This window comes from Aquarana catesbeiana, linkage group LG11, assembly GCF_042186555.1.
Source record: "Aquarana catesbeiana isolate 2022-GZ linkage group LG11, ASM4218655v1, whole genome shotgun sequence".
NCBI lineage: Eukaryota > Metazoa > Chordata > Amphibia > Anura > Ranidae > Aquarana > Aquarana catesbeiana.
In genome coordinates, this window is record NC_133334.1 from 206,672,547 (window position 1) to 206,696,120 (window position 23,574).

At 45.1% G+C, this 23,574-nt stretch overlaps 1 protein-coding gene across 1 annotated transcript in view; it reads left to right on the forward strand.

The window, feature by feature from the left end:
- Nucleotides 1–13,005: 13,005 nt before the first annotated feature.
- Nucleotides 13,006–23,574, forward strand: part of LOC141111731 (transmembrane protein 272-like) — a 43,772-nt gene continuing 33,203 nt past the window's right edge. The window contains exons 1-4 of the mRNA XM_073603872.1: nucleotides 13,006–13,025; nucleotides 17,664–17,671; nucleotides 17,812–17,988; nucleotides 23,200–23,354. Of these exons, the coding sequence (XP_073459973.1) occupies nucleotides 13,006–13,025; nucleotides 17,664–17,671; nucleotides 17,812–17,988; nucleotides 23,200–23,354 (360 nt within the window). The remainder of the gene's footprint in view (nucleotides 13,026–17,663; nucleotides 17,672–17,811; nucleotides 17,989–23,199; nucleotides 23,355–23,574) is intronic.

Sequence of the window (23,574 nt, forward strand, 5' to 3'; positions counted from 1 at the left end):
GCCTGACTTGCTATGACAGGTGACCGCCTGTGATTGGACACAGCCAATCACATGGGTAAACAGCCATTTCATTGGCTGTTTACCCTGATCGGGGATGCGCTGTGTCCGAGGGACAAGTGTCACGTCATATGACGTCCGATCAGGATTATCAAACCACTTTGCCGCCATCAATATGTAACAGGGTGGGCGGCAAGTGGTTAAAGGAATATTTCACTTTTTTTTTTGCATTGATATATGTCCCCTGGGCAGGAGCCGGGTCCCCAAACACTTTTCAGGACAATACCAGGCAAATTAGCCTTTAAAATGAGCACTTTTGATTTCGAACGTTTGAGTCCCATAGATGTCAATGGGGTTCTAACGTTCGTGCAAATTTTTGGTCCGTTTGCAGGTTCTGGTGCGAACCACGTTCATGACCTGCCTCCCCGAGTCATTCCCTCCACTTCTCTTATTGGCAATTGCTCTGTCCTCCGGCGCAGCGAGTAACGTCATCGCAAGTCGCCGCCCCTGCATGGAACTACTGTGGGTAGATTCGCACAGCTCCATCTGACTACACACCATCTCCAGGACGGCATAGAGGCTCCCCACTTTATCCACCTACACTGCCTTTGGATCCAATATCCACAAACACCCATGGCATCACTGGCAATCATAGAGACACATCCAGGAATCTTCCATCTGAAGACAGGCATGGTTTTTCAGCTACTGGGCCTTGTGGGCAGAGACTCATTTTCTGGGTTGGCAGACTTCATGTAAGTTTTTTTTTTTTTTTTTTTTTTTTTTTTTTTTTTTTTTTTTTTTCTACCATTTAATGCTTCAATAAACCACTTTTAACCATGGAACTTTTAGAGGCGCTTATCTACATACTGTTCTCTCTCCTATCCACACTGAACAATACACCTGGGTCTAAGCCTTTTATGGAACTCCTTGTTGCAATCCTAGGGATATTGACCTCCACATCCCCTATGATTCAATGGGCCCAATGGCACTCGAGAACCTTAGAGTTTCTTTATGCACAATGGGATGGAATATCAATGCACCAATCAATGGTAGTACCCTACACAGTGAACCGATCACTTTGAAGGTCAACTTGGGTCCGCAGCCTTCTGAAACCTCGCCCGATCGTTCCCATACACCCAGAGGTAGTGACTTCAGATGCCAGTTTAGAGAGATGGGGTGCACATTACCAACAGGCAGCCCAGGGGCGCTGGGTGTTCTACCCCCCCCCCCCAAGGGATTGTTTTGAATACCCTGGAACTCGGGGCAGCTATGCAAGCCCTGCTAACTTTTGGTCCTGCGTTGGAGGGAAAGAGGGTACTCCTACCTCTGGACAAAGGTTGCAGTAGCCTACATTCAGAGATGGGGGTACCGGGAGCCCCACTTTACTGGAAGAAGTCCATCCCATCCTGGACTGGGCCCAGACACGCCTAAATAATCAAATTTTCAGCATACAATCCAGCAGCGGAAAACCAACTAGCCAATTCATTGATTCAGAATTTTCTATCCAACGAGTGGTCTTTGAGCCCCCAGGCTTTTTCATTTCTAACCCAGAGATGGGACGTCCCGGAAATGGACTTGGCGGCAACTCCAGCAAATGCCAAATGCTCAAGGTTTCTGTTGAGAGCTCCCTGTCCCTCGGCAGAGGGCATAGACTGCCTTCTCCACCCTTTCGAGATTCAGCCTGGGTTACATATTCCGTTCAAGGACCTCCTCGCAATTAAGGAGGAATTAAACAGTGATGGCGGTAATTCCATTTTGCTCACTGAGGCCATAATTTACGATGCTACTGCAACTCAGCATGGAAGATCTGATGACTCTTGTAGTAACCCTGCACTTTCTGTTCCAGGGGCAGTTTCTGCACCCAGCTCCAAAGAGGCTGCACCTGATGGCCTGGAAACTAAGAGGCAAAGGTTCATAAAATTTAGTTGCTCTAATGCCCCGTACACACGGTCAGACTTTGTTCGGACATTCCGACAACAAAATCCTAGGATTTTTTCCGACGGATGTTGGCTCAAACTTGTCTTGCATACACACGGTCACACAAAGTTGTCGGAAAATCCGATCGTTCTGAACGCGGTGACGTAAAACACGTACGTCGGGACTATAAACGGGGCAGTGGCCAATAGCTTTCATCTCTTTATTTATTCTGAGCATGCGTGGCACTTTGTCCGTCGGATTTGTGTACACACGATCGGAATTTCCGACAACAGATTTTGTTGGAAAATTTTATATCCTGCTCTCAAACTTTTGTGTGTCGGAAAATCCGATGGAAAATGTGTGATGGAGCCTACACACGGTCGGAATTTCTGACAACAAGGTCCTATCACACATTTTCCTTCGGAAAATCCGACCGTGTGCACGGGGCATAACAAGGTGGTAGCAACACTTCTTCAGTCCAGAAATAGGTCCACAAACCGCACGTATCAAATGTTGCAGAGCTTCCTCTCAGTGGCAGTTACTGGAATCCGGCGTCCCTAGAAATGGCCCAAGTTCTGGAATTCTTACAAATTGGGTTCGACAAGGGCCTGAATTAAAGTACCTTAAAAGTCCAGGTGTCAGCCAATACAGGAATTAAATGGGCAGCAAATAATCTGGTCATCCAATTCATGAGAGCATGTCTAAAAATCATGTCACCCAGAAAACCGATATTCCCTGCTTGGAATCTTCAGTAGTCCTGGAAGCATTATCGCGCTCCTGCTTTTTCATCCGCCAGTGTCGACTTCAGTATGGGACTTCATGCTGAAGGTATGTTTCCTCATCGCCATAACCTCAGCAAAGCGAGTATCGGAAATTCAAGCTCTTGTTACTAAAGAGCCTCACCTTTTTATACTATATCCATACAGAGTAATCCTAAGACCGTCAGAACAGTTTATTCCAAAGGTAGCTACCGCCTTCCACTTCATTCAGGATGACAGAATGATTACCTTTCTCAATGATCAAGGAGCATTGCATCCATTAGATCCTGGATTAAACACAAAGACATACTTGACGGTCACTGAATCATTCAGAAAAGCTGATCACCTTCTAGTAATCCCCTACAGGGCCAGAAGGGGGCAAGCGGCATCCTCACACTATATATCCTCTTGATCAAAAACATGAAGGCTTTTCTAATCCTACAGCGTCTCAACTCCGGAGGGTTGAGGGCACATTCCAGGAGGGCAGTGGCTAGCTCCTGGACAGCTTATTGCAGAAACTATCTGTAAGGCGGCAACATGGTCCTCTAGGAATATGTTCATTTTTCACTACCATGTGGATCTGACACAGCTTATGACAGTAGAGTTTGGCAGATCCATTATCTAAGTGGGCCAGGCCAGTCCCTGTTAATACATTTTTTTTAAATTTTTTTTGCACCCAACTGACTGGTGAGTTATTTCCCAGTGTATGATGCACCAGGAAAACCAGGAAATTGTATACTCCCCACTTTTTCTGTAATTTTCTTTTTCTGGTGCATCTTCATGGCAGTATACGGATTCCCACCCTTGAGGTGATAGTTTACAGAGAATGCTGTGCTGTGGTCTAGCAGAAAACGTATAGTTAACCAGTACTATCAGTTTGCAAGGGAGGAGCCACAACGCAGTGTATGCTGTCATTAGGATGCACCAAGAAGGGAAGATTACAGAAAGGTGAGTATACAATTTTCTGTTTATCACTGTCGTAAACCCTGCATCTTGTTACAGGTCCTCTTATCCTTTAACATGTTGGGCAACTCCATGCAAAAAACCCATAAAAAGTTACTCAAACTGTCACATAGGTGTTGATTTACTAATACTGAAGAGTGCTAAATATGGTACAGCTGTGCATGTTGGCTAATCCGATTCTAACTTTAGCTTGTTCAATTAGGCTTTGACAAAAAAACTGGAAGCTGATTGGTTTCTATGCAGAGCTTCACCAGATTTTGCACTCTCCAGTTTTAGTAAATCAACCCTATAATCTCTCTAGGTCATTTCTTCTGGTAGTGGCAAGCGGTGGTGTGACTCTGCTCTCTGTTCTCTTGACTGGTTTGGCCATCTGGTGTTGTGCCCTCTCCCCCTAACATGACATCACTCCTGAATGCTGCAGGAACCTGTATTGGCCCCTTTCCTGTAAACCATTTCACAAGCCCAGCCCCTACAGACTGGGCCCTCCCACATTACAGAACAGAAGAAAAAAGTGGGCCTGGAATATCGTGCAACCAGAAAAAGGTATTGCATCGAATTATTTGGGTCTTTAGTTTTTTTGGTGTGTGTGTAACATATAAAATAATGCCAAGGCTAATCCAGCTACAATTCTAAGAATAATCTAGTTTATAATATGTTAAACACAGGACAATACAAGGTGATCTGATTTTTACAGGGAATTTCAGTGAAATGTTTACTGGTCCCTGACTTTTCTCTGTTGATGCACTCCATTGCACCTGTAGCACTACCCCTGCATGAGCTGCTTTGCCTTGACCTTCCAAAGGGCCTCAGCCCCTCTGGCACACTAGGTTGAGTGTAAAAGCAAGTAAACACGGTCAAGCACAGCAAATATTTCCTGTTAACTAATAGTGCTAAAAATCAACAAATCAGTTAGCAAAGGTAATCTTATGTACTCATGCCTTTAAACTTGATCACCAAATAAATAGAAATAGATTAGCTATTGCGGTTCAGCATATGCTTGGCCCTTATTGTTGGCCATTTTGAAAAATAACACGTAATGCCCAGGTCTGCATATACAGTAGCAGTGCAACAGTGATCTGCAATAAAGCTTGACCTAATGGCGGCTATGCTAGGCCTAACCTGACTGGGTAGGCACTGTCCATAGCAATGAAGAAAATGTGAGAAGGGAACAAAGGGTATTTGCTGGATGGTTTTATGGGAGGGGCAGTCCTTTATGTTCTTCTGCGGGCTATCGTTGGGGCCCTTTAAGGGTTTGCACTTGGTAACAGTTTTAGTGAATCTGGATACAGCATAAGTGTGGTAAAGATGAATTAAGCCTAATGCCCTGCCCCCAGTAACTCGGCTCCTATTAATCTTGTGGGTAGTGAGCCCTCTCGCCAGTCACTGCAATGCAGCAGTGAACTTTTGCTGGAAAAAGGGGGCCTCCTCAGTCTCTCCACAGAATGCCCCCAGTGATAATGGGTGGGAAGTAGAGGGTGAGAGGATGCTTCGTTCTCCCTGTGGCGGCAGGGCAGATTTGAGCGTTGTGATCTGTGCTGCACTACCCTGAATGTCTGTTTCTGGCTTTGGTCACCCACCCTTGGATGATCTGTGTAGACCACGACAGATGTGCACATCTCAGCTCCCACGCTGCTAGGTGGAAGCAGTCTGTGCAGCAGTCTGGTAAAAAGCTATTCCATCACTCGTTCTCTGACCCAGAGTACTCTTAGAAATTGCAGGCCAGAGTCCATGAGTCCCATTCTATGTCTGCTGTCACAGACTTTAATTCCCATCATCCTTCGGGTTCTGCACAGGAATCCATAAGCTTTTCTGGCTATAGTTCTCCCTCTGCTAGCTGGAGGGGATCGTGTAGTAGAATATAGCAGCAGAAAGTGAACGTAAAACTCTCTGTAGTTTCTGTAGTCCAGCATCTGGCTACACACCCCATTTTTAAAATAATAAAAACCACAGATGATCAAATATCGCCAAAAGAAAGCTCTATTTGTGGGGAAAAGGGACAATTTTGTTTGGGTACAGCATCGCGCGACCACGCAATTGTCAGTTAAAGCGATGCAGTGCCATTTCACAAAAAGTGCTCTGGTCATTTAGCAGCCAAATCTTCCGGGGCTGAAGTGGTTAACCACTTCCCGCCCGGCCTATAGCAGATTGACAGCCGGGCGGTGGTTCACTTATCCTGACTGGGGGTCATATGACGTCTAGCAGGATCACGGCTGCCGCGCGCCCGCATTGCGGTGATCGGTGGAGTGGTGTGTCAGTCTTTACCGCTCCACCGATCTTGGTAAAGAGCCTCCGGCGGAGGCTCTTTACCACGTGATCAGCTGTGTCCAATCACGGCTGATCACAATGTCAATAGGAAAAGCCGTTGATCAGCTTTTCCTCACTCCCGTCTGACAGACGCGAGTAGAGGAGAGCCGATCGGCGGCTCTCGTGACAGGGGGGTCTGTGCTGATGGTTTATCAGCGCAGCCCCCCCTCGGATGCCTACACTAGACCACCAGGGAAGGGGACAACATTTGAATGGCCAGGTATGTACCCCATGGCCATCCACATGTGTAAATTTTGCCCATTCTGTGCCCATAAATGGGCACTGATGCCCAGCAATGCCACCCATCAGTGTCATCAGTGCCCCCCATCAGTGCCCATCAGGGCCACCCATAAGTACCCATCAATGCCACCTACGAGTGCCCATCAGTGCCGCCTATGAGTGCCCACCAGTTCCACCTATCGGTGCCCGTCATTGAAGAGAACGTACTTATTTACAAAAAATTTTAACAGAATTTTCGGTCTTTTTTTTATTTGTTGCGCAAAAAATAAAAACCACAGAGGTGATCAAATACCACCAAAAGAAAGCTCTACTTGTGGGAACAAAATAATAAAAAATTTGTTTGGGTACAGTGTTGTATGACCGCGCAATTGTCATTCAAATTGCGACCGTGCTGATACCTGAAAATTGGCCTGGGCAGGAAGGTGTCTAAGTGCCTGGTATTGAAGTGGTTAAAGGAGAAGGATTTTTTTTTTTTTTTTTTTTTTTTTTTTTTGGCGGGTTAACAAAAGCTTTAATAAAAACCAGGCCTCCTAACCAAATATTGTAATATTCCTGTAAACGCTGCATGAGATATTGCTACATAATATTTCTGTATTTCAGAGACACAGAAAATGGAAGAAACTCAAAATATTTTCAGAAAAATTTGGAATGAGTGGGACAGTTTAACCATTTCAGGTAAGACTAGAAACCACTATTCTTCCTATTCTTGAAGCCATTATTTCTCTTAGTCATCTTCCAGGACGGCACACCTGAGAGATGAGAGGCTCCTCCCTACAGGAAACACAATCAATCGACAGCTGTTTTAAGTTCCCGACCCTTCCCCTTGATCCTCAGTTTTTGATTGTGCTTCTGCCTACACAGTGAAACCGTTTGTTTTTTTTCCAAATGACCCGAAGCCTGGGGCTGGGGGTCTCCCCCTGGGAGCCGGACCAAATGCCTGGGAAGCCTCTGGGTCTGGCCGGATATATTTATCCTTCCTGGGGGGGTTCCCCTATGCTTTCCTCAGGGGGGCAGCAGAAACTGGAAGAGCCTCCCTGAGAGCTGAAGGCCCCTGGGTACAGTGGTGTCCCCAGAACTTCAGGGGCAATTATCCTGTCTCCCCCCCCCCCTTACCTGTCCGGGCGTCTGCTCAGACAGGGGTGCTGGCCGTCGGTTCTTTCCAGGGGGAGCATGTCCCCCGACTCCTGGGCCCCTGGTAGCTCGCGTGGGCTGCTGGGGAGGGTGCCGCCTCAACGACCCGCGTTCTTACCCAGGAGGGAAGGCTGAGAGTCAGCAGGAGCAGGTGCCCACATTCTCCTTTCGAGGAGGCACCAGTTCACTACGGTGGATGTCTGCCTAAACCACCTCAGATGGGAATGAGGAATGTACAGCATTGCCCCCCCCCCCATGTGTATATACTGACTGGTACAGTGCAGGACACAGCCTAACCTTGCAGCTCCCTACGGGGACAACAGTTGGGGGGGGGGGGAACTTTGGCGGCTATCCTCCTTGTGTGGACCATAAGGATGGAAAAGCAAGCCCGGTGGCTGTGGCAAAAGGGGAAGACGACAACGGTGAGTACTTTCCTTTACCTTGGGAATTTAGCTGCAAAATCCCCAATCCCAGCCAGATGGTTTCTGGGCATTTGAGAAAATCTCCCCTGGGGTCTGGATTCAAATAGCACAGAAGCTTCTGCTAAAAACACCAGCTACAGCTCCCTCTTACATCAGAAATGCTGTATGGTGGACAAGTGGCGCAGAGGAGCGAGTGTGCCTAACCACCTCAGATGGGAAAGAGGTAAGTAAGGCATTTCTTCCCCTTCCCCCTGTATTTACTGAGTGGTGCAGTGCAGGACCTGGGGTCCACGTAACAAAATAGCCCAGAAGCTACTGCTAAAACCACCAGCCACAGCTCCCTCTTATAGCAGAGACACTGGTTATCGCAACAGTAGGTTGCCAGCCTCTCCCTACATGTCCGGTTGTGGTACATTAGAAGGGGTGAATAGAGCGAAGGGGGGACCTGGTAGATACAAAGAGTTCCTTACAGGCCAGGTATACCACTGAACAAATTTATTGATTGTGCAATGGTTAAAGGATTCAGGAGTAAGCTCCCCTGGTCAGCAGGTGAACTAGGTTATATGGCCCTATTAGCCCAGCTGCTAGGAATCTGAAGTTGTTCCAAAATGCTTAAAAGCTGACCTAACTTTCAACAATGTGGCAGGGACCAAGCTTCTGGGTGGCACAGTAGGGGTTCCCTTGTGACAGATCCTCCTTTTGGGGGTTGCTTGCTATGGGTAACTTTTCATAAGCTCCAACCTCCCACTCCACCTTTTACATTGTGGTTATATTATAGTGCAGGAGGTAAGAAAAACCTTTTTGTTGGTTTGGGCTACAGTCCACTCAGTGGCAGATCTAAAGGCGATTTACCATAAATCGTTTCCTATATCCTTTAATTAAGGATTTTCTGTGCAAACATATGCAAGAGCTAGATGGCTACATGATTGCTTGTTTAAGGCCTGCAGGTGGCTATTTACCTCCAGGCTAAATGGGTGACCACCTCTTGTAGAGGCTGTCTTAAATTGGTCTCTAGGGCTGGGCTCATTGAGACTTTAGTTGCTGATCAGCCCCACCTGTGTGTGAGCTGGCTAGTGTTTTCTCAGTCTACAGAGGTAAGGTAGGACAGCAGCTACTATAGTAAGGTGTCCAACCATTTTAGGATTTGTTCCTTCACTGGGGGTGGAGTGTTAGTATCTACAGCCCAGGCTATGGATCAAATTGCCCTGTTTGGTTATTTCATAAAGGGATACACCATGACTCCTCCTTGGTTGCACACAAGTAGACCTCAGTAGTGAAGCTTTGTCCTTGCTGGGATGTTTTGTGGCACAGCAGAAATACACATTGAGATTTGTGACATTTCTGCTCATAAGGGGTATATTGCTGTACATCAGAAATGCTCTGCACTGAAGCTTGTTTGTTGTCCTTTATATCCTAAAGGTACTGCTTTATTTGGCTACAGATCAGAAAAATACAACAGGGAAGGTGGTCTGTACTTTCTGGTCTTGTGCCGCATGGCGGAAATGCACATCCTTGAGTCTTGTGACATCTCTGCTCATATTTGTTATATTGCTGCACATCAGACATACACAAGATTGAGGTCTGTCTGGGGTTTTTGTGTCCTGTATTACTGCCTTATTGGTTGCTTATTAGAAAGGCAGTAGTGAAGATTGATGGTCCTGAATTGTTGGGCTACATAGCATAAATACAAATTGAACCTGGGCCAGGGGTAGTACTTGTATTGCCTTTGGTAATCAGTGCAGCCCCGCAAAGTGGCGTTGTGCTGATTCAGACAGTGCTATTAACGGCAAAGGCTGCCGATTTTAGGCATGCGATTTGACATGTTGAGTCGCATGCCAAATTACTTCAATATGGATGTGCTATCTCTATTCAGATTGTTATATTGTTGCACATCAGACATATACACGATTGAAGGTTGTCTGTCCTTTATGTCTTACATATACTGCCTTATTGGCTGCATATCAAAAGGGACACAGCAGTGAGGTTGCTTGTCCTTTTCTGATTTGTTTTTGTTGCCTCAGCAGGGAGACATATTGAGGATGGTGGCATCTCTGCTCAGTTTTGGTATATTGCTACACATCAGACATACACAAAGATTGAAGATTGTTTGTTTGTGTCCTGCATGTTCTATATTTACTGCCTTATCGGCTGCATATCAGAAAGGCACAGCAGTGAGCGGTGTCTTTTCTGTTTCTCATTGTTCTACCTGGCTGCTTCTTAGGGATACACAGCAGGGGGGTTGTGGGCTGCACTCCTCCAGGGAGATACAGCATTAAGGACCCCTCGCTTGTTCAACCTGAAAATTGCAAGTTCCCTGCGACCTGTGTAATCTTGAGGTCTGTGGATCCAGAAAGCAGGGTCTGCTTGGTGGCGCTGCGACCTGGAGTTGCACAGACACGAATGGTACCCATTGGAAGCCATAGTGTATGACTTTTCTCTTGCATTTTTGCGGTCCCAGGTTGCAGGTTGGGTCGCACAGGTGTGGGAGCACTAAGCTTATCTGTCCCTTCTGGTTGAGGTTTTGCTACACAACAGGAATAGACATCATGGAGTTATTGCCTTACTTTGCAGTACACCAGAAAGATCGCAGCTAGGAAGGATGTCTGTTTTTATGTTGCTGCACAGCAGAAATACTCAACATTGAAGCTTGTTGGTGCTTTCTGTTTCAGATTCCCTTACCTTACTGCACTTCAGAAAAACACAATCCTGCAGGTTGCTTGTGTCCTTTCTGTGTTGGTTCTATGTGATTGCACTGCAGAACTGCATAACAGAAAAGATATTGTCTTGTGTGCCATATTGATCTTATAACTGTGTTTGGTTCGTCAGAAATACGCAACATAGAAGTTTGGGTCTTTCTGTCTTATATTTATGGCCTTGTTTTGCTGTACATCAGTAAAACTCCACTGTAAAGAGGGTTTCTGTCCTTTCTGTATTTATATCAGTTATGACCTAGCTAGCTTCACTTCAGAAATGCGCACGTTTTAGGGTTTGTTTGTGTCTTAATGCTTACATATTGGCCGCACATCAGAAAACCAGACTGTGAGGACTGTTTGTCTACATTGAATTATGGCCTGAAGATGAAGTATAAAGATGTATACCCAACCGAATAGGTTACGGCTCGGTGCATGGCCTTCATCTCGCCCTTCTAGCAGAACTAGATGTATAAGTGTTATACTCCTGCTATGGACTTTATTCTCCTGAAGTAGGCACTCAGGCGTAAGTAAAGCCACAGAGTGGGCATGCCTTAAACCCAGGGATCAAGCCTCTGTTCATCTATTATCCTTAAGTAGGCTTCCCTTTAGTCTTTGCTGACGTAAAGATAAAAATGAACAAAAAAGGTTGTCTGTTAGGGGCCCACCTTTTTTTGGGGTTCTAAGTAGCACCTATAGGCACAATAGGCCATGGTTGTTAGATGTGTGAGACAGGCAACATTGCTAACCTACAAGTTTAACATGTTTTCTGATTCCATCTTTGAGAGCCTACTCCACCTAGATCCTGCATCCGAAGCGGAGAAGGCAGGGACATCGGAGTAGACCAGCAGATCAGCCGCACGATCCAGCTAAGATACCTTCATCAAGCATATGGAGTCGAGGTAAAACTCTCTGCAGAATTAAGGTTCGCCAAGAGGGTCTTGCAGTGGTCCCACTCTAAGGTAGGCCTGAGGTACTTGATTATCCTCTCAGGTGTGCCGTCCTGGAAGATGACTAAGAGAAAATTGACAGTTACTTACCGGTAACTGTTTTTCTAGGATATCTTCCAGGACAGCAGGCTTAAAACAGCTGTCGATTGATTGTGTTTCCTGTAGGGAGGAGCCTCTCATCTCTCAGGTGTGCCGTCCTAGAAGATATCCAAAAAAACAGTTACCGGTAAGTAACTGTCAATTTTTGGTACAAATTGCTCTAAGTGAAATCTCTAATGAAGCTAGACCCACTAAGGATGGCTGACATGTGTGAAAAACCTAGTTTTTGAATTGAACCTTTATTTGATAATTTTTGCACCAAAGCTCATTGAGGACAATGGAGCATTTTAGTGTTTTAGTAATTCTTTTGTTTCAGCTTTCAGTAGACTTTGCACTGTTAGATATTCATGAGCCCTACCGCCGGGTGTACTTTAGATACTGCACTATTAGTCGGGCTGGTTTGGGATTGTAACCATCCTTTATTTTTTGGTGTATAGCAATTAATCTCTACTGCTGTCATTTTACCTTTTTTTTTTAAAGTGGTATTAAACACAAAACAAAATATTTAATATAAATGTGGTGGCTGCGTTGGGGTTTTTGTTTTGTTTTTGTCCTCTGTTTTTACCTTGTAGATCTGCCAGTAACACAACTTCTGTATTAGAGAGCCCTCTATGCTACATGTTGTCTCTAACTCTTTTTTGCTGAAACTCTCCCACTGTGAACTGCAGTGTATGGAAGGGGAGCATGTGTAACACAAATGAAGGATTGGGCTCAGTCCAGGGCCGTCTGGGCAGTTGTCTTAGGGTCCCACTTGCCTGCGGGGCCCCACCTGCCCAGCGTCCCCAAAAAGCAGTAGCATACTAAGTGGGGGGGGTGGGCCGCCATGGGTGCCACACACTGGGGGGGGTGTCAGGCCGGCGCCCCCCCTCCGCGACTGAAGTGGAGACGGGCGGATTAAGGCAGCGGCACCACGGTGACAGGCACATGGAGAGCCTGAGGCGAGCTGTAGTGGTGCTTTACAGGGGGGGTGCGAGCCACACCCGAGTCACACCCATCGGCACACCCTGGACCCGCAATGAACCCCTTCTCTTGTGGCCATGGCTCTGATCAGTCTCGGCTGTCTCACACAGCCAAGCAAAGTAAATCCGCCTACCCCTCCTCCTTTATGTCTACACAGGCCCTGTGTAGGAAGGTGCATGCCCCGCCCTGATCATCAGATTCTGAGGTACATTATGGGGGGGTCTGTATTGTAGGGGGGGTCTGCACTTTAGGGGGTCTGTACTGAATGAGGGGGGGTTTGCATGGTGGGGGGGTCTGTGTAACATGCAGGGGGTCCAGAACTGTTAGGGGGTGTCTGTATAACATACAGGGGTCCAGAGCTGTGGGGCGCTGTGTAATGTAAAGGGGTCCAGAGGTGCAGGGTGCTGTGTAATGTGAGGCTGCATTCACGGGCACAGTGAGGCTGCATTTGATGGGCACAGTGAGGCTGCAATTAACTGGCACAGTAAAGCTGCATTTGATGGGCAATCGTGCATGATTGTGTAGACAGGGCCCCAGTGCACTGTATTACCCAGGGGTCTATAATGCTCTTAAGATGGCCCTGGCTCAGACAAGGTAAGTAAAGGACATTTTTTGTTACTTTGAGGCATTTGCATCATAGTAACTAGATTTTGTACTAGTTTGTCCTGTCATACAAGACTCAGGAGCCTTTGGGTGTAGCACAAACAGGGGAATTATTAAAGGGGAGGTCGGGACTTTAAATGAAGCAAGTACCAGCAAGCAGGTAGTAAGATGAACATCGAGGAATTTATTGACATAATACCAGAGCACATACATTACAATCGCAGAATGGGTACAAGATAAAACAAGTAAGTACATAATGTCATATAGTAAACATTCATGATAATATTGTTCATACAGTTGATAAAAGGATAAATAAGGTAAAAGGTTAAATAATGGTAACTCAAGATACCACCTGGAATAAATTCCCTAGTACATCATGATTTCAAGGTAAAGTGAAATAGGGTAAAAACCAGTAATATCTGCTGGACCTAAGGCCTCACTAGACCTGTGGGGGGAAGTTGGAAAGGATATAGTTGATGAAAACTGGGTAGACAGTTTAAACACGGCATTTGGTGGCTCAACGCGTTTCGTGGCTTCCATGCCACTCGTCAGGAGCAAGCCCATGTGGTATCTAGGTATATATGAAATAGTTACAGATGCAATAGGACAAGAGGCATTGGTAATGGGGGAGCGTGGTAGACGAGCCCCCAAAGTTGCTGTATGGGAATACTCACTGAGAGACTGTATAGTGACGGTGCAGCGGCGGGGCCCCATGAGCCATTCAGGTGACCCCCACCGGGAGCCGAGATAGGGAGCCCCGCGGAAACGGAAGCGAACGCCGACCAGGGCAGACACAGGAACCAAGGAGGGTCTGGAGAAAGGTGAAAAGGATGAGGTGTGTAGGCATGTAAGGAGAAATGTAGAAGGAGAGAGGGAAGGAAGCCCCCAGAGATGGGGTAGAGTGATGGAGGGTGTGGGAGATGTGAGAAAAGAGAAGGAAAACCGTGAGGAGAGAAGTGGAGTGAAGAAACCAGATCAACAAGGTGTAATAACCAAGGTAGGAGAGGTGGGGAGTGTACCTGTAAGTGGTGAGGTCCTGGGAGAGGATTGCCGAGGTGTGTGATCGCCTGTGTGGAGAACCTCGAGTGCCCGTACCGCCCCGGAGAGCGTCCAGATAACGCCGCCGCGAGTGCCGCCCACCAACGTCACGCCGTGTGGCGGGGGGAGGAGCACCGCAAGTCGGACACAGCCGGCAAGACGGCGCAGGAGAACTTCCCCATTGGCCCACGAGGTGGAGTAAACGCCGTGCGTGACGGCGCTGCAAAGGGGAAGCCGCACGCACAGCGTCATGCGTGACGTCGACGCGCATTGGCCAAGTGTCCACCCACCCCAGGGGAAGACCCGGGGGGAGGGAGGAGACCCGCAAGGCGCGTCGCGGCTCCCGAGGGGGACAGGGACCAGGCAACAAGGCGGCCCCGCCGAACTACACCATCAACAACACAGCCCCATCAGGAAAGTGGGAGGGATAACAGGGTTGGGAGGAAAATAAACAATATAATGGTTAACAAGGGATTTTGGGTGTACTTTAATCCTTCCACACCAATTGATATATACAGTAAGGGTTACAGTAGATTAGAACTGCTTGTAACTGGCCAGCCCAATACATTTTATGGAGGTTGCTTTCACGTAGACTATAAGCTCATGGTTGCTTCACCAAATATAAATTTAATATACTTAAATTTAGCAAAAGTGTCTCCTAGATTATGGTGACTCATGAAGAACAGCTATTCAGTAAAAAATGTGTGCCCAGGCTGTGACATCTCTCCCTCAAGGAGCAGCTTGGCATGATGGGTTCTCTGTTCCGCTGCAAACCACTCCATCCCTTTTGACACACCTAGGTATAGCATAGAAGGCTGCACACACCTGTATAACTTAATTATTATTATACTACCACACTATATTAGCATACAGGAATAAGGCTACAGACTAATTGATGGGCTCAGTAGTATTGCACGATAAATGCAATGCACAAAAAAAAACAAAAAAAAAAACAATAAACAGATAACTAAATACGTTTTGAATGTGTTGAAATTAAGCAACAAGAATACTAGACTATAGTATGACAAGTAAAAGTCGCTCAGTAACTCTGCAGTAACAATCAAAAAAAAAAGTGCAGGGTGCACTTTGTCATACCCCTGGATTTGGGTATGCTGAATGGAAACAAATTGTAAAGCTCATTTACCAGCTAGCCTGCAAACAAACCAATTGTTTCTGTATGTGGTATTTTGTATGTTTATATGCATAACAATTAGCGCAGCCATGATTGTCCATACTTTACGTGGCTGTGCTTGTTTGAACAGAAATGCACACGTTCACTCACATCTGCTACCAGAACTGGTGCCAAACGCCCTATATAAGGACAGTGGCTGCACTCAGACTTTGCTGGATGATCTTCATCTACCAGTACTCCTTGTGCCTGTATTTTCTGTATTCTTTGGATTACCCATTACTGACCCGGCTTGTTGCCTAATCCCTGGTTTTGACCCCAGCTTGACCCCTGCTTCTCTTGTTCTACCCTGCATGACTCTTGCTTGCTCTTGACTACTCTTCTGCTTGCTCTACTGGATCCCTGTGAATGACCTCGGCTCTGTTCTTGACAACGCTTCTGGCTTCCCTTCCTGTGTATGACTTCGGCTACCATCCTGACCATGCATTTCAGTCCGGTCCAGCCAGCCTGCTCCTGCCTCTTCCTCAGGTGTCACCTTGCCTCTGGTTGCCACCCTGGTACCGCTACGTCTCCAGGGGCAATGGAAGTCTTCCAATCTGTCCTGAAAGCTATCCAGTTCAGCTGTGCTGCAAGCAGCTACCAGCAAATCTAAATAAACAGCACCCTTGCTTGTTTGAGCCTAGCACTCCCTGTTCTCACCCTCAGGGGTGCTTGCAACTTGGCCACAAGGGAAGCCTCAGGCTGTCCAGCTATAGAAGAGTTAAAGGTCACCTTGACTGGCTGGTATCCAATCCATCATAGGCATAGGGGTGCGCAAGGGGTGTGCCAGGTGTGCCTGGGCACACCCTAATCCTGTGGATGGCAACCCGCCAATGACTGGCAGGTGACAGGTAAACTGCAATCCTTCCTTGCTGGCCCTCAGAACCTGGACAGGAGAGGCGGCGGGGGTGGAGTTTAGTGGAATTGATGTGTATTTTCCTCCTGCAGCAGCTTAAAGTAGGCTTCTCCTCCTCTCCCTCTCAACATTCAGCTGAAACAAGAGGAAAATACAGGGGATCTGTACCAATATATGCCGCCCCCGCCATCCCTCCTGTCCCTGTTCCTCTTCCTTCTGTTACCCGGGCCCCCCTGTCTCCTCCCTGGCTCCCCCTTTCTCCCATTGTTTCAGGATGGAGAGCGGGGAAGAGGCCGGTAAATATGTCAAACGCGTATATGTGTTGGAGATTTGGGGTGCACATCCTAATGCAATAGGCTGCGCACACCTATGATCATAGGGAAAGTTCTGAGTTTCCAATCCCCAAATCTCCACATCTTCCAACTTCTGTGAGGGTAAATTTTTCACTATTTATCATAGAAGTGTCAATACCTCAGGATGACTTGTGCTCCTGTGTCTAGGAAGACCCTGGTATAAATACATTCCACTTGAACTGGTACTACGAGCAAAGGCCCTACTAACTTGTTGGGGAACTTGCTTGGAGTAGGTTCAGTAGTCTGGATCTAGGCTTTCTTCTTGATCGTTTCTGTTGTAACGGTTTTGATGAAGTTCTTGGAGTTTGGTGTGCATTGTCCACAAGGCTAGTGTCAGAGGGCTTACCCATAATGGAGATAATGTTTTAAGGTGCATACATGTTGGCAGGCTGGCGAGTATCTATGCATCCTGTTACCAGTTCCTGTGCTTAAAGTGGATGTAAACCCGAAATTTTTTTTTAAATCATACTGTAAAGCATAAGATTTCCTATCATTTGAGCCTAGTCTTGCTACACCGAGTTAATCCATCTCTGAGCAATCCTCTTTTAATGTTCAGTGAGATAAATCTTGACAAACTGAGAAAAACTTTGACAAATGCTCCCCCTTGCTGTGAGTGACAGGTGATTTACAAATCTCATGCACTAGCCTAAGACTTGCATTATTTTTTAATTCCCTCCCACTCCTTTTTTCAGCAGCTCTGCAAGGATTGGCTGTTCCACACCTCAGCATGATTTGGCATGCTGAATTCATGTGGTTACTTTCCTGTCTTTTCACTGGATGTTAGAGATCATAGCAGGAGTTCAGTGTAAGAAATACACAGGAGAAAATGCATATTGACAAGGGGAGTGTAGAGGTGGTCGGGAGTCTACTGACATCACGACTCCACCCACCGAGCTCCAGACAGCAGACCCACCCACAGAATATGCAGTTTTTCGGGTCTAATAACAGACAGAGGGGAGACATTTGACAGGTAAAGATACATGCAGGAGGCATGTATATCCTTATAGATAACCCCTATGGCAGTAGTTTAGAAAGGATGACATTGGATTTACATCCACTTTAACTCTGTTACTGTCCTGGCTTACCTCTGATCAAAAAAAAAAAAAATGGCATTTGACATTATAGAAGGTAGATCAGGCCAACATCCTTCGTATAAGTTAAAAACAATTATGAGTTTGAACTGCAAACATAACTTTTTTTTTTTTTTTTTACAGGTTCACGGGTATTATGTATGTTTCTCTGCATAACAATTAGCGCAGCCATGATTGTCCTAGGTAATACAATATTGTCTATACTGTAGGGATGCCAGATGCTTTTATATAATTTGAATGATAATTATTGCATATTCTTTTTTACCTAAAGGTTCCTTATATATACACAAGTGTCCAGTGGAGCCCAAAATTCCTATCTATCTTATAGTGTCAGGAGCTGTTTGTTTGGCTGGATTTATAGTTTTTTTACTGAAGATTGTCTCTGTAAAATTGCATTGTTTCTTGAGGATGATATTGAGCCTTTTTTCATTTTGCTGGTTTACTGCAGGTAAGACTGATTCCTGAATGAGATGGTCTATAGAGTTTAAACCGTTGCATCATTGGTTCCAGAAGGCATGCATAACTCAAAAATCTTGTAGGGTAGGTTGCTTGGAGCACCAGAGTGACAATGAAGGTCATTTGTGTCAATGAATCCTCATATAATGGTGAAAAATGCAACATACCTCGTATTGAGGAGCACTGCCACTTACCAGTTGATATGAAAACCATGGATATTTGGTATTTTTATGCTAGGAGAGCTTTTCTGAAGGGCTTTTTGCTGCTTTTCTGAAGGGCTGATGTGCGGAGTCTAAATCACTCAAACTCGTACCTATGAATTGTCTTTTAAATTGACCATAAATTAATATGGATAGAAGTTAAATTTCCAAGGCTAATTCAAATATAGATTTGACTGTGTAGCTATGGCAACACTTTTTATGGACATTCATTCTAAGGGGTCTTTCAGACAACCGCACATAGTTTATGTAAACAAAAGTAGAATACCGCGCTATATCGCAACACAGAACATGTACAGCTGCTGCTAAAAGTGAGATACACCCAATAGTATAAAGGAAGAGAACAGTAGCAGCGCTAAGATTGAAAAAAATATAATTTCAAATATTGATATTAATTGGTTAGCATCAATGTTTCACTAATGAATCACTCAATTAGTTGATTAATATCTACAGCATGAAAAACCTTACCACAAGGGATATATATTATAGGATCAGTAAATAATTAATTAACTGAAAAGTGTCAATAAAAAATATTTAATAAATAATAATCAAAAGAATGTTCAAAAAATGTGCAAAGGGTAGTAAAGTTCATAAATATGATAGAAATAATTCCGTGAAAAATCCACCACTGCATCCAAGAAGTGACCAGGCTTACCAAACAGCAAGCAAGAGAAGCTTGTGACCTCAAACCCGGTCAGGGCCTTTATCCCAAAGCAAGCAGGTAGCTCTGAATCCCTAGCTGGTATTAAGCATAGAGCGGATGTCTCAGGGAAATTCAGCGTTCATCGGATGATATGGATAATCAGCAAGCTCTCTTGGGCCAAAGACCTCCGACAAGCAGTCATATATATATAACCCAGAAAGAAAAGGCTCGCCATAGCGTTATACCATCAAGAGGATTTATTAAAGGATACAAAATATATTGCACTTACAGAAGTTAAAAGCAATCAACAGGGAAAGCCGGCCGGCTAAACAAAAAACGCCCGTCCAATAGGTTCCCCAGACGATGTCATTTGTTGACGCAGCGTACGTCGGGAGGAGTTGACTGCTGACGTCACCGCGTACCAGTGTCTCTATTGGACGGGCGTTTTTTGTTTAATCACTAATTAAGTGATTCATTTATTTGTGAAACATTGGTGCTAACCAATTAATATCAATATTTGGAATTATATTTATATATTTTTTTTCAATCTTAGCGCTGCTACTGTTCTCTTCCTTTGCACATAGTTTATGGTTTTAAAGGATAAGGTCACATTTTGAAAAAAAAATCACTTTTTTTCACAGGTTTAAAAAAAGTGCAGCATTTTTTTTTTCTAAGCAGCCTACAGAGCATTGCACATGCAATCAGCAGATTGTGGGTGTAATCTCCTGCTCCTACAGACTCTCAGGATGGTTGTTTGCCTGCATATCGTACAGGCAGGCAGTTGCCTGAGAGTAGGAAGAATCGTTGAACTACCACCAGTGCCCTCGTAGTTCATTGAGCACTACAAGCTGTCGGCCACAATGGCTGTCCGTACTTGTAGGCACTCATTCACAGAAAACTATGAATGAATGGCGCTACTGTGTGGGCAGAAAGCCTCACAGCTGCGCTATTTTCAAATTGTGACAGCGGGTGCAGGGAGAGGACCCCCACCTGCTGTCAGTGTGGGGGGGGTGCTAGATTGGGGGAGGGGAGGCTGGAACATGGTGTACGTTCCACCCTACTAAAAATGGGTAGAACATGTGTAACATGTTTCAAAGGTGATCATTGCTTTTAAGAACTACATTTGTATGTTCCACACATCTGCACATTTAATGTGTTGTGTGCAGGTATAAACTGTGCTTGAGCCCTGGTTCACATCGACATGCCAAATCGGCGGCTACTGCCGGCAATGGCACTGTCCGAATCGGTGAGAAGCTGCATCGATTCCCACCTGCACAGATGTCTCTGAAATCGCCCCCCGAAGTCGGGAATTAAATTGTGCGAGTTCAGCTGAACTCACACGATTTCATTCCCACTGTCAGTGTGAACCTAGGCTCAATTGAGTTTTATTAATAAAGTAAAAATTCACTTTACCCAATGTCTTAGTTTCATTGTAGAAATGCTAAGCAGGCCTAAACCTTGGCCCATTTGTTCTTGTATCTGAAATATGGTAAAAGTCACTAGATATCATCTTGTAAATGAGTAAAAATAATTATATTTTTTGCCATCCTTAGACAATAAAACACAGCAAAACTAAGCAAAATGCACTTTCTCCAGACCCAAAGGGCCCGGTATGGATTTGAGGGAGGCCCCCTTGCTGTTTTTAAATTTTTAAAATTTTTAAAGCCGGCTCTTTTGTTTACATGAGTCGTATAAGGACGGAGTGGGTTTGGGCTCCTTAAAGCGGAGCTCCATCCAAAAGGGGGGGTTCCGCTTTAAGGACTAGTCTCCCATTCCTCTTGAAGAATGGCTTTTTGAGGAGCCAGGGGCGGGTTCCTGTTCCAACCACCTAGGCAATTGGAAGTGGAAGTTTTCCTCCCTCCATCCCTAGTTTATGTAACAATAGCAAAAGCCGTAACCCCCAAAGCTACTTATGGGACTTTAAAGGCAACTTGGGCCAGAAGAAATAAACTTTTATATTGTATAAAGCTTTTATTGCATGCATATAAAAATGTAGTACACCATCTGTATAAATGATAAAAACAAAGCCATCAACAATAAAGGAGCTGACTTGTTAGGGTATGTGCAAATTAGTAACACTGTCTTTTCTCTATATAACCAATGCATTTCAAGAAGGGTTCAATCCTTTTTTCAGGGGTGTTAAAGTGGTTTTAAACCCAGTTACACCACTTGTACCTACAGGTAAGCCTATAATAATTACAGTATTTACACTAAGCCTTTTACCATATACTCTTGCACCAACGTCAACGGTGCATGCTCTGTGAAGAAACGGCCCTCCGTGCAGTTTCTCCACTAGCAAGTGCCAGACCTGATGGCTCATGCATGGGAGTGACAGTCACGCGACTTCGGCCAGTTGCAGAGCCGGAGTCCGTGACCCTGTAAGGTGGCTGCCAGCGGGGACAATGCGGGCTTCATTTGCAGGTAACTAGCCCATACTGCTTTTACCATCAGGGTTTACTTCCTCTTTAAGAGAAGGTCACAAAAATTTGAGTTCTATAACCGAGTATAAACATTATCAGGAGGCAAGGAAGTAACATCAGAGGTACAAATTGGTTGCTAAGATGTTTTGGATAGCATACTACCTCAATGTAGGTCATGGGGTGTATGAAGAAATTTTACTGTGCCACAGTTTAAGGTGTCTCAGGCCCCCAAGTGGTTAGCCGGGGCTCCACATGTTCCACACAGGTATCCCCCCCAGAAGAACCACTGAGCGTAGCCAGATATATAGAAAGAGACCAGGGGGTTTAAAAGAGGGAGACATCTTGGGATCTCATGCAAGAGTCCCCTGACAGTTCCCCAGGGATATACCATACCCTCCATGGTGACGTGTTCTGGGGAAGGTTAGACAAGATCCCACGAGTCTCAAAAGATGGTCTCAGCATGAGGAGAGAAGTCATGAAAGTGGCTTGCCTTAAAGCTGTGTGTGGAGAGGGTATGGTGTCAGTCCCAATGACACAGGCAGCAGTGCTCACTTTGATCGTGCTGACTGCCATAAATGTGGTTATGGATGCAGGCAGTGCGTAAAAGTTCACACATGCGCAATGCGAGTTCGCATCTACTCAACGTGCGCCAAAAGAGGCATGCACAGTGTGGTAACGGGGTGATTGCCCTGAAGTGTTCATGCACATGGCCAGTCTGTCATGATGCGGGGTGACGTCATGCATGGGCGGTCCACCGATGCACACAAGGAGCGGCCTAGGGGGAGGATGTGGACACTCAAGGGCCAGTGGTGACCCCGACTGACCACCATTACCTGTGGGAGGCCTGGGTGCGCAGGGTGGGAGTACATAGAGCCCCAGATGGGGCAGCAGAAAACTACCTAGTGGCACAAAGTGAGATTATGGAAAATGAGAGAAGATGTTAATACATGGGAAGATTGGTAAGAAAACAAGGAACATGGCAGGCAGCAATCCATATGATACAGAGATATGATAATGAATATCTACCAATACATAGATCAGATACAAAGAATTGTACAATAATCAACCGAATATATGAATCCACATCGTGTTTAGTAACAGACACATATATATCCAGAGGTCCATCTGGTGAAATCCTTCTGCCTCGGTGCCCTCTATAGTAGTGCAGAAATACTTGTGTAAATATTGGGTAGTTGGTGAACCAACTGGTATTTTGACATCCCCCTGAGAAGTCCTCCAGAAATGGCCGAAAACTTAAGTTGGTCATTGAGTCCAGGGGGGGAGGTCTCCCTAAGCGCCGCAATCCAGCGTGCCTCGTGCTGGAGAAGAAGCTTGTTCCAATCTCCCCCCCAGGGTTGGGATGAATGCAATCCAGGATCAGGAATTGCATGCGGGGAACTCTTCCCCCATGGTGGTCCCTAACATGCCTGCCCAAAGGTAGATCGGGATTTGCAGTTTTCATACTGGTAATATGCCAGTATACCCTTTTGTGGAATTCTAGCTTGTGTTTGTTTTTTTTTTTTTTGTTTTTTTTTTTTTTTTAACAGGAGACTGGAACCCCTCTTTAACAACCAGCTATTCACTGGTTAAGGACATCGGTGGCTGCTATACATTCTTTAACTATTGCATGTCTGAACCACTTCATATTTAACATATGCTTTTTTTTTTTTTTATTTATTTTAATGCTGTTTTCTGCAGTAGAGTTATTGCTTTTTTAGGTAAATGATGCATAAAGGGATAGTGAATTGACATTTTTAGTATCGCATGCAATATTTGGAAAAATTGTCACGTGACCCAAATGGCGCATGCAATATGCTTTAGTGAATGGAGATCATTGTGGTTTGTGGACAAGACTGTAATTGAATAATAATATTGGAAATGTTACATTGGATTTTCATCAACATTCCAACATTTTTTCCTAGGAAGCATCTGGGTATTTAGCATCTATCAAGATAATAATAGAAACTGTGATGATATAATATATAAATTCACATTTGGGGTCTTGATATTGAAATATATCGTCTTAACCTTTATTTCTGCAATTGTTTGTCTATGCTACTGTTTCTTCCGTTTTATGGTAAGTAAAGCTTGAATCTGAAAGCTACAAAATGATAATGCGCAATATTTCATGTTTTACTTAAATAGAAAAGTAGAAAAAATTAATTCTCACAAAAAAATATAAACCCCATGCAAACAGAACCACTATACATTCCTTTTACAGTACTGTGTAAAGAACACTAAAGGCTGTGCCATATTATTGCATCCTTTCAGTAGACATACTTTTCCTTATTTTCTCA